Here is a 17763-nt window from a genome sequence, read left to right as displayed (position 1 = left end):
CCCAAAACATTAACTCATTTTTTTTTCTTCACAGATGCTGCCAGACCTGCTGAGCTTTTCCAGCATCTTCAGTTTTTCTTCCTGATTTACAACATCCACAGTTCTTTTGGTTCCCATCTTCTTTGAGCCACTACTCTGAATTTTTCAACTCTTCCTCCAGGACAACCTCCACCTGAATTTCCCAGGAGTCCTCTTTATTCTTCACTCACAAGCATTAGATTATGGTAGATATGACATTAGGTAGATAGAACATTAATGATAGATACAAAATTAATGAACTGCAAACTGCTCAATGCAAATAAACCCTGACCATTCTTTTTAACAGAGATAGCAGGAACTGCAGATGCTGGAGAATCTGAGATAACAAGGTGTAGAGCTTCTTTTTAACACCCGGTTAAATAGAAAAAAAGTCAAAAGAATAGCAGAAATTACATAAAACCATTTGATCAAATTATATCCTGCCAATAGCTGACTCTCTGCACATGTTTAACTCGCTGCATAGTCTGTACATTTGAAATACAGAGCAACAAAGCGTGTCACTTCCTTTGGCCTTTAGCAAATAGAAAATAGAATAGAATCATACTCTCAGGAAAGCTCAAAGCTGCAGTTTCAGAGCACATGTCAAGAGTCAGGTGGACCTTGTGATCTGTATTTGATGGTAAACTGCCAAGGTGATACAAGGCTGGCATACATGCTGTATATCCTGCCAGCCATCTTTTATGGCTTATCATCTTTTCATTGAACCTGGCCTACTGAAAGCAGTAAGAGCTAAAGACAAAATATATTGTCATTTTAAGACAGGCCAGGCAGCATTTTAAAGGGAACGATTGATTGTAATGCTGGAAGTGGGACAGCGCAGAAATCAGGACTATATTGGAAGTGACAAGAGAAATATAAATTGTCACTTGGTAGTACAGATATTCACACAGCTCAGAAACAGACCCTTCAGTTTCAACTCGTCCAAACCAAACAAGTTTCCCAAACTAAGCTATTCTCATTTGCCACCATCTGGCCAAGATCCCTGTAAACCTTTCCCATTCATGCATCTGTCCAAATGTCTCTTAAATATTGTAAATGTACCTGCATCTACCACTTCCTCTGGCAGCTCATTCCACACACAAACCACTCTCTGTATGAAAAAGTTGCCCGTCAGGTCCCTTTTAAGTCTTTCTCCTCTCACCTTAAAGTTATGCCATTGAGTTTTGAACTCCCCACCTCATTAAAAGATTAATGAGTAATAAATTGGCCAATAAATTGTGTGAAAGTGTTTAGGTGCACTGGGGAAAAAGAACTTTGCTATTCACCTCATCTATGTCACTCATGATTTTATAAACTTCTATGTCTTGAGTATTGCTGAGAAAAACAATCTTTTGTCAAAGCTTTCATTTTGCACTCATCAAGATAATTTGCAAGAGTTAGAGTCTGCTTGCCAACCAATCAGCACAGTCCTCTCATGCAATATGAATGTTGGTTTTCCCCTTGAAATGCTATTCTTGTGAATAATCCTGATGTAAAATCAACAATCTCCGATAATATGTCTTTTATCAGCAATATTCAAGAAATATAAATCCAACTTTATGTTTTAGATCGAGATCCATTTCCTATTTTGGTTTCTCATTTCATTTCAGACTTCCAGCATTCACACTAATTTTTACTTTTAGTATTTATTTCATCTTAAATAGCACAGTGCACAAGTACGCACGGTATTGTGGGACAGATCAATTAATTCTGGCTCATTCCTTAAAGGAATTCTGAAATAACTAATAATTGTTGAGATTTTGTAGACTTATGAAATCAATTGATGAAATGTGAACTTTATGGTGGGCTAAGGTGATGGTTGAGATCTGGAATTCAATTTGTTTGTTCTTTCTGCCTGATTCTGTGCTAGGAAATGAGGGCAAAACAGCTGATTCCAGTGGACCACTTACCCACAATCTTTGAGAGCCATGATGAGGTGTGTCATGATACTCTGTGCACTAAAGATGCAGGACTCAACAGTGGCTGCCATCCTCCTCAAACCCAAGATGACTACCTGAAATCTATCTGTCAGCTGGCACAGCCCACATTCCTCTTCGGCATGTCATCAAAAACCCAGAACTCGAGTTATGTAAATACTTTGCTCAGCACTCCAAAACAGACCATCAGTCACAGGCATAATGCCAACCCTCCTTCTCCCGTATCCCTACCGAGAAGCAGCAGAAAAGGCAATCGCTTGTGTATATTGGCGGGTGCCTTCTCTGCAGACAGTATCACAACTGCAGTGAGCAGCAGTGAGACACTGGGTAGGAGCTCTGACCAATTTTCATGGCCCTTTCGCCGATCACTCAATAGAAGAAGTAACCAACAATTTCCACAGCAACATTTTCTTGCTCTTTATGGCCAGGAAGCCAAATGTTCCAGGAAAACTCACTGGCTCTCACTTGACCACGTGATCATGGAAGAAAGTTGTCTTCATGGAAAACAGCCATCATGCGACGATGGCAAGGCCTTATCAACAGGATGCTCTGCCAACATTACGCAAGGAAAGCTTGCATCTTCGGAACTCTTTGCATATCCCTGGTAATGAACAGTGCAGTGTTTCTAACTGCATGACAGAGTCCAACAGTTCTCTAACATAGGTAGGTCAGAATTCTGAAAATCTTGGGCACTATCAACTTCAACGGAAAAAGAACTAGGCAATACTCGTCACTTTCCATTCAAGGTCCTAAATGGATTAAGATTCGTGAGCGATTTTTATTCAGTCTAAAGGGGACTTTTAGCTTTGTTTGATTGATGTTCCATACCTTGTAATAACCTTTGTCTTCTACTGAAATGGTTTTTCACTGTTTGTTTGTTTGTTCATATAGTCAAGATGGATATTAAGAAAATTAAAGTGTTTCTTCATGGAATTATGCCTGGCTGTGTTTAACTGCTTTATAAACTTACAGGTAGGATGTTCTTTCAAAGAGATGTTGAGTGCCTACTTACTTATTCTGATACTTTAGGAGCATTTCAAAGAATTCCCTCTGTTATTGTAGGGTTAACTGGTTCTGTACCCCATGGACACTGGGAGAATCACTTAAAATTTCAGTACAATTAGACATTAAACAAATATGAAAATCAAACCACAGGGTCTTCAACAGACATGAATATTTGATTCTCCATACGGTAAAATGGGGAAGGACATGTTCTCAACTGGAAAAGTTATACCAGTGCACCTAAACACTTTCACAGTTTATTGGCCAATTTATTACTCATTAATCTTTTAAGAACAAAGGTCAATAATTGATCACTGCAATAAACTGGTCTTAAATGATTATATACCATATAAATGTGGTGGAAATCAGCAACAGCTTCTAAACGTACCTATTAAAACTTACCTTGACTCAAGATAAGGAATTCCCCATAGTCTGTGACTCCTGAGAATAATATCTTCTGTAAAAGCCCACTCAACTCCATCAAAATGAAGTGGGTTTGAAACGCTCACTTGTACAATGGAATATGGAAAGGCAGGACTGCAGGGATTGGACAGCACTGTCATGAGGCCATGAAAATCTCAAAAGGTACGAACAAAGGCAGGAAACTTGGAATGGAATCCTGTCTGCCCTTTTTAAATACGCCTTGCTTTTGCCTGAAATTGGGCAGACGCATGAACATCTCATCCAATGTACTGAAGCTTCAGTACCCATTAGGTTTGCTAATTATTCTCACAGTCTGTCCTATCATGTTCAAAAAGCTATGAATGTGGCATAACATTGACTCTGAATTGTGTTCAAGTGGCAAATAGAAGTTGGAAACCCCTGGATAATTAAACTCCAAAATCAGTTCATATGGGTTCTTTCTTTCAAGCACAAAATTTATACTAGCTATTTACTAAAATAACTAAAATGACATCTATTAGCATCCTCCTCTCTCATTTGATGCACTTTTCGGCAGAAATGTAAGGTACCAGTGACATATTATTTGGCCACATGATGGTGCTCAATCTCCATTTCCTCTCTCAAAGGACATCTATAATGAGGTTTGCGCGTTGGAACTTGTCAAACAAATATTGAGCAGTTTACACAATTAATAAATGATGAAAAACGTAAAAGGCCCTTCCTTTACAAATTAGAGAAGATTTTCAAATGAACATCTGGCTCAGTCAAAGACCGTACAGCTCCATTGGTCCAAACTGGTGTTTATGATCCAGACAAACCTCAATCCTCTCCTTTTCAGCTGACCTGCCCAGCATACCCTTGTATTCCTTTCTCCTTGACAAAGTCAGGAGATTATGTACCTGAAAGGGAGAAAAGGAGTTGAGCTAATGGGAAAAGAACAGGGGAATAGTAGAGTTATTTGGGCGACTCTTGTAAACAGCCAGTATCAGGATGATAAATTCAATGGCCTCCTGCACTGTAAAACTCTACAACTTTACTTCACAAAGAATGTCTTTTGTATTTGTAACAGCATTCCATTTGTGAGAACAGAACATTTTAATTATCATTTAGGAAAGCCAAAACAAATCACACTGCTACACTCTCCTCCTTGAATCTGAAAGGGTATTTTCATGACTAAATCATTTATAAATAAGCTTGTTCCTTAACCAAGATCACAGATATTATTTGGAAGGCCACTTCTTGTTTGTGAAAACATTTGAAGATCTAGAGAAATATTTTTGTAGAGAAATGTTTTGTAGAATCTGAATGGCTCCATTCAATTTGCTTCAGTGGGGCAGATGCAGAAGGAACAGCTGAACAGTTTCTGTACAATGTGGTAGTTTTGGTTTGCGACATAATGATTACTTGAGTTTTGGTTAGGATATTCTTTTTCAAGTAAGGGTTTCTTGTACAGCTGGAATTTGCATTGTTCCTTTATTTATTAACAACAAAACAACTTGGTTCATTTGATTTATTTATCGTCATGTGTATCTCATTATACAGCACAATGAAAAGTGTTGTGTCGTGTCGCCACTCCACAGTGCCATCTTAAAACATGGAACGAAAAACCAAAACATGGAATACAAAGGCAGGAAATTGAGGAAATACAGAAAGTCTCCAACTTTGCTTCTTGTTAAGTGCTCTGGCCTGGGCCAAAGGCACAAGTCTCTGTTGCCATGCTGATGCAGCTGGACTAAAAGTTGACAATCTTTGGCGCCATCTCATCTCCAGCAAAGTAAACAGCGCTATCTTGGTTTCACACTTGATTATAAAACCAGAATTTTAAGAAATGCAGAAATAAAGGAACAAGGCCAAAAGGAATGAGAAATGTCCAGATATTAAGATTTCATTGATGTTTTATCTCCACACCAGTACCTTGGCCAAGCCAGAGCCTGGAGTCTCAGGAGGAGCTGAGTGCTTCCTGTCACTCTCACGACCACCTCCCCTGGCACTGCCGCAACCAGGTCCCGGAACATGCTCGGGCAAGGCCCATCACCATTGCCTCACTGAAGCAAAAGACTTTTAACAAAAGGGGAAGAAAGAAAGAAAAGTAGACGGAAGTAAACAAACTCAGGAATACTGGGCTGCTAGTCTGCTGCCACCTTTGTTGGCACGGGTTGATTATAACTCCATATTCTGGCCCCACCTATCGAGGACAGTATGTATTTGAAACTGTCCTCCTCGTTTCCCTGCGCTCCCTTTCTCTCCTGAAATGGAATACCATTAAAAATTTACTTACTGTAAATAACGGTCAACTTCAACCCTGGGACCATGATAAATCTGTCCCGATTGCATGCTCGGACAAGTCAATAAAAGTTCAGAGTTTGGGTAATCACACAAGAATTCCTAATGGATTGACCGTACACCACAGGCATTTGCTCTTTCATTGAAATTGCCTAATAAAGGATGTTGAGTGTGAGAATTGGGGATCTCATCATGGGACTTCAGTCGGCATTCCTGTGAGTTTTGGGGGCACCTTTCAAACACAATGAATTTCGACATTTAATCTGAACCCAATGTACAGAATAGTTCTGCTTGTTGATGACATCAGATGCTTTGTCCTATGTCTGGGCAGTTTTGGATCATCTGGAGGGTACTAAGAATATTTGACTTTTCATCGCTCCCTGCTCAATTTCCTTATTACTGTTTCCAGGGCAATTTTATAAAGATAAGGATAGCATCAAGAGGCTGGGCACCATAATTCCATTCCTATGTGACAGAACTCTCCACACATCAGCATTCTCACACAAACTGGTTTAATTCCTCCTTTTAAGATTTGTTTCCTCTGAATCTACATGGAAATCACTGTGAGGAATCCAAGACAATCCTTAACAAAAACAAATCGCTTGAGAAACCCAGCAGCATCTGTGGAGAAAAAAGTTTCTCTCCATCGCTACTGCCAGACCTGCTGAATTTCTCCAGCAATTTCTGTTTTTGTTTTAAATTTCCAGTGCCCTCAGTTCTTTGGTTTTCTTTCGACCAGTCCAAGACAATCTTTGCTGTTGTCATCAATCGATATGAAGACAGATCAACCTGGAGAAAGTCTGCCTGCACTAATTTAGGCTTCTGTCAACCAATAGTAAACTACTGACGTAAAATTACCTGCAACTTTCAGGATACATTGTCAAAAGATTTTTGAAAACATTGGCAAAATGCCAACTGAACATGAAAGAAACTTGCCTAAATATTGAAACTCCCAGTGTGGTCACGCTCACCTCTGGAATGTAACTCTTGCGTTTATGTTTGGATCAAATTTGTTGCGAAGTCTGGAGCAAATAATCTAGTTTTAAACGTACTGGCTTATTTCAGCTGTCTTTCAGAATTTGTATGCTTCTACGACAGATTGAATCAAATTGACTAGACAACGATCTTTGCTTCTTTTTGGATTCTGTTTGCTGTCGTTGGACAACAATTCATTATACGCAGTTTTAACATGCTGATTCCTGTTATGATTTGACCTCTTCACTGAGCAACACTGATTTTTAAACATTGTCATTATTGAGAATTGTTGTGCAACATTAAGACGCATTTTTGGCAGGTAGAGGCACAGAGTCATAGAGATGTACGACACAGAAACAGACCCTTCGGACCAAATTGTCTACACCAACCAGATGTCCTAAATGAATGTAGTCCCATTTGCCAGCATTTGGCCCTTATCCCTCTAAACCCTTCCGATTCATCCAGATGCCTTTTAAATGTTGTAACTGTACGAGCCTCCATCAGCTTCTCTGGTGGCTCATTCCATACATGCACCATCCTCTGCATGAAAGTGTGGCCCCTTAGATCCCGTTTAGACCTTTCCTCTCTCACTTTAAACCTACGCCCTCTACTTTTGGACTTACATTGGGAAAAAAAGACCTTGGTTATTCACCCTATCCATGCTGCTCATGATTTTATAAACCACCCAGCCTTTGACGCTCCCAGGAAAATAGCCCCAGCCTATTCAGCCTCTCTCTCTGCAGTTCAAACTTGCCAACCCTGGCAACATCCTTGTAAATCTTTTCTGAATCCGTCCAAGTTTAACGACATCTTTTCCATAGCACGGAGAAAAGAAATGATGATAAAAGCCCAGAGAAAACCAGGACTAGACAGTGCAGCACTGCCCTGTGAAACCATAAGATAGTGCAGCAAAAGCTTTGAGTCTACAGTACAGAAAAAGGCCACACAGCCCATTAAATCTGTGCCAGAAAGTAGCTACCTCCTAACTATTCTAATCCCAAAACTATTCTAATCCTTTAGCACTAAAGGGGTCAAAGGGTCTGGGGACAGAAGAGGAAATAGGGTATTGAGTTGGATGATCAGCCATGATCTCAGTGAAAGCTGGAGCAGATTTGTCAAATGCCTTACTGAAGTCCATATAGATCATGTCCGTTGCTCTGCCATCATCAATCCTCTTTGTTACTTCTTCAAAAACATAATCAAGTTCGTGAGACATGATTTCCTATACACAAAATCCTGTTGACTACCCCTAATCAGTCCTTGCCTTTCCAAATACATGCCTCTCAGGATTCCCCCCAACAACTTGTCCACCACTGATGTCATGCTCAATGGTCTATGGTTCCCTGGCTTTTCCTTACCACCTTTCTTAAATAGTAGCACCATATTAGCCAACCTCCAGTGTTCTGGAACCTCACATGTGGCTCTTCTTGATACAGTAACGTGCTGAGAACACGGCTTCAAGTCCCATCATAGCAGCTGGTGAAATTTAAGTTGAATTAAAAAATGTGGAATTGAAAATTTAGCTGTAAAAACCCACTGGTTCATTCATGTCCTTCAGGAAAGTGAAATCTGCTGCCATTTTCCAGTGTGGCCTACAAATGATACCAGACCCACAGCAATGTGGCTGCCTCTTATAGGTCCTCACTTGTTTAATGTATTCATTCATGGGATAAGGGCAATGCTGGCCAAGCCATCCTTAATTGCCCAGAAGGCAATTAAGAATCAACGTCACTGCTGTGGGTCTGGAGTTACATGTAGAACAGACGAGGTAAGGATGGCAGTTTCCTTCCCTAATGGACTTTAGTGAACCAGATAATCTTTTTCTTGACTATGGGTAGATTTTTAATTCCAGATTTTTATTGAATTCACATTCGACCATATGCTGCCTTCAAACCTAGAACATTACTGGGTCTCTGGATTAACAGGTAAGTGATAATACCACCAGGCCTCCTCTTTTGTGCCATGAAAGAATAAGGAAAAAGAAAGCAATAGCATAATTATGAGGCTTCCCCAATAGCCAGAAGAGTGACTCAACAACGTATGCCAGAAAATTACAAATTCAGTGTCCTTCCATATTTAACTAGGGTGCAGCACAATGAAGTGCCTTGGTATAGGGAAAGGAAAAGCTGGGCTCCCAATTCTAAGTGCTTTCCGGAAGCCTCTGCTGCAAGGAATTATGTGCGCAGTCAGCTCTTGAAAGTAAGGTCAAATGTCCCTTTGTTGACCTGTCATTTTGCCACAGTTTGCAGAGATTTACTGTTGAGAAGGCATGAAGAATGATACTTTGCCATGTGGGATGTGAGTGCACTGTGACTCAGCACTTTCAGCCCAGCAGGGGATAGGAGGGAAACTTGTGTCATCGTTCACATGGGGTTTGACCATGCTTTAGACTAGCACAGCGATTGTCAGACCACATTCACAACCAACAATCAGAAACATCTGCGTGAAAATCATGTTTAAAATATTCACAGCTGGAATTCAAAATGTCTGTCTCAACTGTAAATCAGTCAAACTAGGTCTAACAACCGTTGGTCATTCCCGTTCTGGAGAGAACATTATCCGTTTTAGAAAACAATTACAGTTGGAATTATAAAACTGCACAGAGTCGGGAGTCAAACCAGAAAGGCAAGGTGACTTCAAAACCTAAATTAGGTGTCAAACAGACAAATATTTCTTGCTTAGATAACAAGGTGTACAGCTGGATGAACACAGCAGGCCATGCAGCATCAGAAGAGCTGGAAAGCTGACGTTTTGGGCCTAGACCCTTCTCCAGCATCTGCAGTTCCTACTATCTCTGAAAAAATATCTCTTGCTCCTCTTCTTGGGTAATTTGGTTTTTTTTAAATTGATAGTTACTTTCCTTCGCAAAACAAGTTGGGAAATTATCTTTAAAATACAAAAATTAAACATAAGCCAAAGTGTATTTGCACAGATTTAAATTAAAGTGCCACAGGCTGTGTTCATGTTGTTAACTAACATCAGGCAAGCCATTTTGTTATTTATGAACAGAAAATGCTGCAGAAACTCAGCAGGAATGAAAGGCTTCACATATGAAGGTTATTTGAGGACTCAGGTCTTTGATGGAAATTACAAAGTTGGGGGAGGGTGCAGAATCAAATTGAAACTTACAGAATACTGAAGGGTCTGGATAGAGTGAACATTGGGAAAATGTTCCCATTGGTCCGAGATACTAGGAGCCGAGGGCACAGCCTTAGAGTAAAGAGAAGACCCTTTAGAACAGAGATGAGGAGAAACTTCTTCAGCCAGAGAGTGGTGAATCTATGGAATTCACTGCCACAGAAGGCTGTGGAGCCCAGGTCATTGAGTATATTCAGGACAGAGATAGATAGGTTCCTGATTGTCAAGGGGATCAAAAGTTATGGAGGGAACTGGAGAATAGGGTGGAGAAAGTGCTCAGCCATGATTGAATGGCAGAGCAGACTCAGTGGGCCAAATGGCCTAACTTTTGCTCCTGTGGTCTTATGGCCCGGCAGAGCACGTTTCGAGTCTAATATGAATACTTTTCAGAACTGTTCTTGAACTGCTCAGAGATGATGTGAAACATTAACACCATTTCTGTCTCCACAGATGCTCCCAGACCTGCTGAGTTTCTTCAACACTTTCTGACTGTATTCCAGATTTTGGCATGTTCTGTATTTTGCTTTGATTTAAGCTAATTTGTGGAATGTGACAGATCAGAAGCTTTTAAACTGATACGAACAGGGCACAATTAATTACATTACATAAGAACCATGAGCAGGGTGGCCAGGGCCTATTCCATGCATAGATACCACCCCTCTTCTTCTTGAGGTTAGAATCAATAAACAAGACAAGTTCAGCAACAGTCAGGTTTGAAACAATAAAGAATGCAAAGTGTAACTTGAGTTCCAAATCAAAAAGCTGAAATATAATCAGTTTTTGTTACAGTTCCCACCTTTTATTTTAGCTTACCCTCAATTTTTACACCGCCTGTTCTATCTCACACCAACAGGTAATGGATAGGTTTAATAAGAACTTGTTGGAATTTCCCGCAGTCAAATGCTGCCTTGATCTAAAATAATAAAAGATCTTTTCCGCATCTGGACTTACTGATTAGATATATACTTTATCAATGCATGCAGAATGATTCTTTCACATTAAATGTGGGAGTCTGAATTAAAGGCATTGATGAGCATTATGCAGGTCTGAGCCCCTATTAACCTGTGACAATAATCTTTTTAACAGAAATTATATTTTACTGCTGTTTTGAGTTATGCCTCCTGCAAAACTGAATGCATCTACCAGTTTCCCTTCATCAACTCAGTTACATCCTCTTAGAACTCTGTAGCAAATTTGTTAAAAATGATTTCCCTTTCACAAAATGGTGTTAGAGAGATAGCAAGAACTGCTGACACTGGAGAATCTGAGATAACAAAGTGTGGAGCTGGATGAACACAGCAGGCCAAGCAGCATCAGAGGAGCAGGAAGGCTGACGTTTTGGGCCCAGACCCTTCTTCAGAAATGGAGGAGGGGAAGAGGGCTCTGGAATAAATAGATGTGAAACGTTAGCCTTCCTGCTCCTCTGATGCTGCTTGGCCTGCTGTGTTCATCCAGCTCTACACCTTGTTATCATAAAATGGTGTTAACACTGTTTGGCTGTATTAAGCTCTTATAAAAGTCCTGCTCTTTCTTCCTTAATAATAGACCCTAACATTGTCTATAATGACAAGTGTTGGGCTAACTAACCTTTTGTTTCCTGCTTTCTGTCTCCCTCCCTTCTTGAACAGGGTTGTCAAACTGTTGTAGAAGAACATAAAGAGTTAACAATTTTCAACATGTCCTAAAGCAGATTGTCAGTATTTCTGGCATCTTGTACTTACCTTGTTTTTGGCCAGGTTTCTGTAATGTGATTTGATCAAAGGAAATAACAGCTACAATAAAACTTTAGTACAGCATTCTAAAACTAAAGTACATTTCAATAATGTTGGAAAGATTAACTAAACTAGATAGATTCAATGTTGAAATGGGGCTATAATTATTCTTTATCGATTGGGATTGATTTTTGAAGATTAATTTGTTGCTCTGACATTTCCCTTTCAGTTTCTGGATCGCATTGACTGTTACGAATTGGATATAATGGGGTGAAGATGTTTTTTCTCTGTTGGTATCTGAGCTCTTGCGATGGGTGAGAGCTCTGAATGTGACAGCACAATTTATTGAACAAGTACAAAGCAAACAGACCTACAGCAAAAGAACACGATTGATAGAAATGCATGGCTGGTACAACTCACTGAATGTGGGATGAAAAGTAGGGAATAATATAAGTTTCGCAACTCACACCTATAAACATGTCTCTAACACCTACTGAGTCAGTTGTTTGTAATCTATTTGTACTGAGCCTCGCTACTTCTTCTTAATGCTGTAAAAATTGGAGAGCTTATCATCTGTGTTAAAAGATTAATTTAAGGTTCCAAAATTACAATGTGTATTTTATTGAAGCTCTGGACTTAGATTTGTAAAAACAGTTCGTTCATTCTTCAAAAGGATTCCAAGAAATCAGAATCTATTCATCTCAGACTGAGGTACCTCAGGATTTGTGTGGACTTCATCACAAGGGTTTCACCTTTAGCTATTCTAGTCTCATTGAAAAACATGCTCAAAAGGTTATATTCCTTTGGGCTAAAGGATACCATGTTCAATTTCTGCAAAATTACTGGTGAGCAACAAGTTTGCTGGTTCCATAATATATGTACCCAGCGTTTAACTATTAGATAATACTTCGCATCCAAACCTTATGTAGATCTGATCAAGGGCATAGGAGGAATGAACATTTATTTCCAGTTCACAGGAGTAGAGATTGTGAGTGGGGACACTGGGTTAATGTCCTTATAAGAGGAGCTTCAAAGATCCCTGTTTCCTTTTCACCTTCTCTGAATCTTCACCTCTTCTCAAGATCAGATGAAAAATTAGTATTGTCTTCCTGAAGGAGGCATTCTGCAGAGATTTGGAGAGGCATAAGGAGCAAATTCCAGAGTTTAGGGCTTAGGCAGTTGAAAACGAAGCCACTAATGGGTTCAAAAACAAAGTTGCTGGAAAAGCTCAGCAGGTCTGGCAGCATCTGTGAAGGAGAAAACAGTGTTAACGTTTCGGGTCCGGTGACAGTTGCTCCCATCAGTTCTGTGGAAGGGTCACCGGGCCCGAAATGTTAACTCTGATTTTTCCTACACAGATGCTGCCAGACCTGCTGAGTTTTTCCAGCAACTTTGTTTTTGTTCCTGATATACAGCTTCTGCAGTTCTTTTGGTTTTTATCCACTAATAGGTTTGTTTTCAAGTCACGAACAATTGTTTAAATAAAAATTCTTTCCTTGGAAATGGGAGTCATTGGCAAGGACACCAAATGATTATTCCAGCTTGTTAGTCCATTTAAAAGGTAGCCACATTGCTGTGGGCCTGGAGTGATGTGTAGCCAAACCAGATTACCTTTCCCAAAGGGCATGAGTGAACCAGATGGTTTTTAGAACAATTGCCACGGTCACTATTACTGCAATTAGTATTATAATTTTATATTTACCAGAAGAATTCAAATTGACAAACTGCCGTGATGGGATTTGAACCAGTGTCCCCAGAACACCAGGCCGATCCTCTGGACTACTGGACAAATGACGTTTCCACTACACTACAGCACTTCCAACTCTGGCTGAAATTTGAAATTCAACTTCCACTTAGCTTTTGTAAATCTCATACAACCTTCCTATGACTGAACATTTTATTGAGTTGTTGTTTGTATTACTTCTTGTTACATCTGCATCTATTTTGGGTAGTGGGGTGTAAACAGCCTGAAACTATTTGCAAGCATTATCCAAGAAAATTGAAAGAAAAAGAATCCAATTCAAAGTTACCAAAAGCAACATGGGCAAACTGTTTCCTGGTGCGTCATATTAAAAAGAAATTATTCCACAGGAATAATGTTAAACATGAATATGAATCAGATGTGGAAAAATATTTTTTGCCAAACACATTTTTGAAATTCTCACTGACAAACAGGTCCATTTCTTCAATTTGAAATATATTTGCCTATTTTGCAGGATCTTCTGACTACAAACCAAAAATCACACAAGCAGTATCAGGTTAAATGATGTATCACTACCATTTTTTCTGAGAAAAAGATTACTCAATGAAGAATTCACAGAATTTTTCAGGACTTCCTCATTAGAAGGAAGAGTGTTATCAGAGATGAGCATGTCAAATTGAGTGCAGGTTGAATGATTAGATTGGAGCACATTGGGAAGCTGGTTCTCCAAATATGCTGATATGTGGAAGATTGGTAGTCTCAACAATAGTGCATGAGTTCATGAGACATACTGCATCACAGCAAGAGTAACTTTGTGGAGAGAAGTTTAGTCCCTTTACAGAACTGCTTGTGTGCCACGAGGAGCTGAAACCACTCCCATTTGGCCCTCATATGAAGATTATCTCAATACAACATCCAGGATACTGCTTCCCTTCCCTCACCTTCCAACCCCCGCCTCCATTGATATCCATATCATCATCTAGACTATAAGTTATTAAAATGTGTACACAATGCTTTATCATAATAAAGTTTTCACATTCTGTTCAACCTAGTTCTGTGATTTGTTTTGGTTCGAGGGTCGAAAGAGCACAACGTGTGCTCTGAGTGGTGGACTTCAACATCCATGAACAAGTGTGGCTCAGCAGCATTGTTACTGATCAAATTGGCAAAATCCTCAAGGGCATCACTGCCAGACTGGGTATGGGACACGTGGCAAGGGAACCAACAGAAGGGGAAAATATCCTTAACCACATCCTCACCAATCTACCCGGAGCATCTGTCCATGACACCGCTGGTTAGGGTGACCATTGCAAACCCCTCCTTGTGGAGATAAAATCGCAGCTTCACATAGAGGAGAACCACCATAGTGCTTTGTGGCACTGCCACTGCACTGTAAGAGCTGCAGGTCTGGAAGCATAAACTGGAAAATGGAAATGCTGATGAAGAACTTTTTGTTTACAATTCAAAGAAAAAATGGCTGTGTAGTGGCATTTTGCTGGAAATAGACTTGACACAAACTTTCCCTTTCATACTTGGACTGTGGAATGGTACAACTTTGGAAGTGGCTATTTTGCTCAAGGTACCCATGTCAGGTCCTCTTGTACACCAGTGCAGAAAAGATGGGTGATGAACAATGTCAGACATTTAAGAAAATAGTTCATGAGTATAGCTTATCTGACTGAGGTGTATAAGATGCTAAAGGATATTGACAAAGCAGACATGGAGCAGATGCTTCCCATTGTAGGGCAATCTAGAACATGAGGTCATTTTCTTAGGCTAAGGGGTGTCAAATGTAAAACAGAGATGAGGAGGAATTACTTCCCTCTAAGGGTCATTAATCTGTGGAATTCCCTATGTCAGAGTGTGGTGGATGCCAGGACACTGAATAAATTTTTGGAGGAGAGGAGTTTCAATTAGTAACAGGTTAACATGTTCTGGTGAGTGGGCAGGAAAGTGGAGTTGTGGTAGCCCTGGTTAAAATTGAGTCAAGGTGGAAGAGCTCAGTTGTGTTGGGCAGGAGCAGGCTGAAATGATGGGTCTGTCTTGGCAGTCTTGTGGACTTTGGGAAGAAGGTAAAAGTGGGGTGTTTGGGGTTGGGACTCTAAGAGGTGGAAGTTGTTGCGGAGGGGGGGTGGGGGGGCATTGGCATGCAGATTGCCAGATGAGATGAAGTTAGTGACAGTTGTGGAATCAATGTTGGATAGTGGTGTCAGCTTCCACAAGGTTAGAGGTCCATCAGACAACAACAGCACTACCCTTGTTGGCAGGTTCTATTACAAATTCCAGGTTGGATCTGAGAGCATGGAGTGCAGTCATTTCAGAGGGAGATGGGTACGAATACGTAAGGGGAGCAGAGAAATCAAGGCAGCTGTTGTCATCTTGTCATGTTCTCAATGAACAGGTTGAGAGGGAGGACTCCAGGCAGAAAGAGAATGTGTTGGGAGCAGGTGAAGGGGTCTGTGGGACAGGGAGAGGACACAGAGGCAACAGCAATGCAAGAAGAGATCTATGTAATGTCACAGCTGAAATTCGTTGAGGTAGGGACATAGGGAATAAAACTAAGTACTTTACAGATTCCAGATCATTCAGCATTAGAGTGAGGTCCTTTGCTACATCCTAAAGGAAATGTTTGGACATTCAAGGATGGGCAATGTCAAATACATCCAAACTTTGCCTCATAGCACATTGTACTGGTGGGAAAAGATGTTTTAAGTGCAGATTCTGTCACTTTAGATATTGAAGCGAAGCCTCAAACAGATAATGGCCACAGCAGAACTCAGTGCGCAGCTCTCAGGCCCGATCATGAACCAAGTCTTAGAAGTTATTTTTCCTTCGCGCCATACAAGCTTGGAACCCTGCCTTGATGACCCCTACTCTTTCCTTAATGTCCATCGGAACATACAATATTGACATTCATGAATCTGGAAGCAACAGATGTCATGAAGCATTGGAAAAGTTGTGGAGGGTAATTTTTATGACACCAGGTAAGACAAATAAATAACAAAGAATCCACATTTGCATTTGGGACTAATCAGGTGCTTGCATTTGCAATGACAAAAATTTAGTCTTCATTGGATGCTGTCTTCAACCCACTCAGGTCTCTTGGAGGCTGGTATAAATGAAGTTCTGTTGAATTGTTGTGTCCCATGCAATATCATGCTAGAAATGATGTTTCTCCTCATCAGTGTCCTCATTTTCCTCCTCAGAAGGCTACTGCCACTCTCCAATCTCATCAGTGTCCACAATATCCCCTCTTTGACTGCTCCAGCAGAGCACAGCAGGCCAGAATTAGGAAACACATTCTACCTGGTGTATACTACCAGGCACCTTCAGATCAATCCACACATTGAAATCTCACCTGGAGCAGTGTTACTGTCTATTACATGATGGTCAAGGTGGGACAGCAGGCCGCAATGAAAGCTGGTGACTCATTTACCAAACGCAATGACTGAGGCCAAGTAATAGAACATGTTCTATGTTCTATTGTATCTGCACTTGGCCTCAGTCATTGCGTTTGGTAAATGAGTCATCAGCTTTCATTGACAAGGGTGGATGTCATCTTTGAGCATTTGTCCACGGATGGCATTTTGCCCTTGAAATGAGATATGAACATGGGAATGATCAAAAACATAGAAATAATAGCTGGTTCCCCTTGACACATAGCTCTGAGATGGGTCATGATGACCGCAGTTGAGTTGGACATTTCATTTACAGTGCCCTGGAGGAAGCCAGCGATGTTGGACAATCCCATTGCCTGGGCTACAGGACTGACTTTGTCACAGGGAAAAGAAGTGATGTACTGTGAGTGATAAAATACGGAACATTTGTAGCCAAGGATTGGGAAATTGTATACTGGTTTCCAGAGGATCCTTGTAACGAGCCAACTGCATCAAAGGTTAGGCACTCGTTACCTTGACAGCCACAAGAAATGGCATGGCCACCCATTCCTTCAGAACTTGAATCCTGCTCCAGCAGATGACACAGTTTTGTTATAGTGTCCCAGAACATCATCAGTCTGGACTGGCACTGAGCTTTGGTCACCTGGAGTTAGGGACAGTGAACATGGTAAATACTGGGGCTCTGGAACCTTTCTACATCATGAGGGGAATCTCTACTCCATCTGGAGGTTTGTGGCTGAAGTCCTCCATAGGGGAATGTCCTATATTCTTTGGTGCTGTCTTTGAATGGCTGTGCTAGTGATTAAAGCACTGGCCACTAATGGATCCAGGGGATGGCTGCAATGATCCCATGTGGAGAACATCAGCAGCTTCTGAGTGATTTGATTCCTGAGCACACATACCATACAGAAAATGAGTCTTTATCATATGTTGTGATACAGGTGGACAGGAAAGCCTCCCAGAAGGAGTGCCATATAATGTCTTTTCATGGAACGCTGATATATTACACCTAATGTTGATGTATACAACTCAAGTTGTGTTGCGCAAAATACATGGGACATTAAATATGTGTTCAGAATAATCAACCATTACAGCACCCTCCCAACCCTGACACTCACAAAGTGTAGCTTTGAATATAAGGGCCCATGTTCTCGTCTACTGATAGCTGTCTTTGAGAGAACAGCTGCTATGAGACC

At 40.6% G+C, this 17763-nt stretch overlaps 2 protein-coding genes across 13 annotated transcripts in view; one reads left to right on the top strand and one right to left on the bottom strand.

Moving 5' to 3' along the window:
- Nucleotides 1-2888, top strand: part of LOC125467491 (uncharacterized) — a 52365-nt gene extending 49477 nt beyond the window's left edge. For both annotated transcript variants that reach the window (XM_059640317.1, XM_059640318.1), the window contains one exon: nt 1889-2888. In XM_059640317.1, the coding sequence (XP_059496300.1) occupies nt 1889-2563 (675 nt within the window). In that variant the 3' untranslated portion in view covers nt 2564-2888. The remainder of the gene's footprint in view (nt 1-1888) is intronic.
- rassf4a (Ras association domain family member 4a) overlaps nt 1-17763 on the bottom strand; it is a 199285-nt gene that overhangs the window by 36859 nt on the left and 144663 nt on the right. For 7 of the 11 annotated variants that reach the window (XM_059640308.1, XM_059640315.1, XM_059640312.1 and 4 more), the window contains one exon: nt 11343-11393. The exons of the other annotated variants lie outside the window; for them this stretch is intronic. In XM_059640308.1, the coding sequence (XP_059496291.1) occupies nt 11343-11393 (51 nt within the window). The remainder of the gene's footprint in view (nt 1-11342; nt 11394-17763) is intronic. 11 annotated transcript variants of the gene reach the window in all.

Source organism: Stegostoma tigrinum, chromosome 37 (genome assembly GCF_030684315.1).
Source record: "Stegostoma tigrinum isolate sSteTig4 chromosome 37, sSteTig4.hap1, whole genome shotgun sequence".
Lineage (NCBI taxonomy): Eukaryota > Metazoa > Chordata > Chondrichthyes > Orectolobiformes > Stegostomatidae > Stegostoma > Stegostoma tigrinum.
This window is presented reverse-complemented; position numbering and strand designations above follow the sequence as displayed.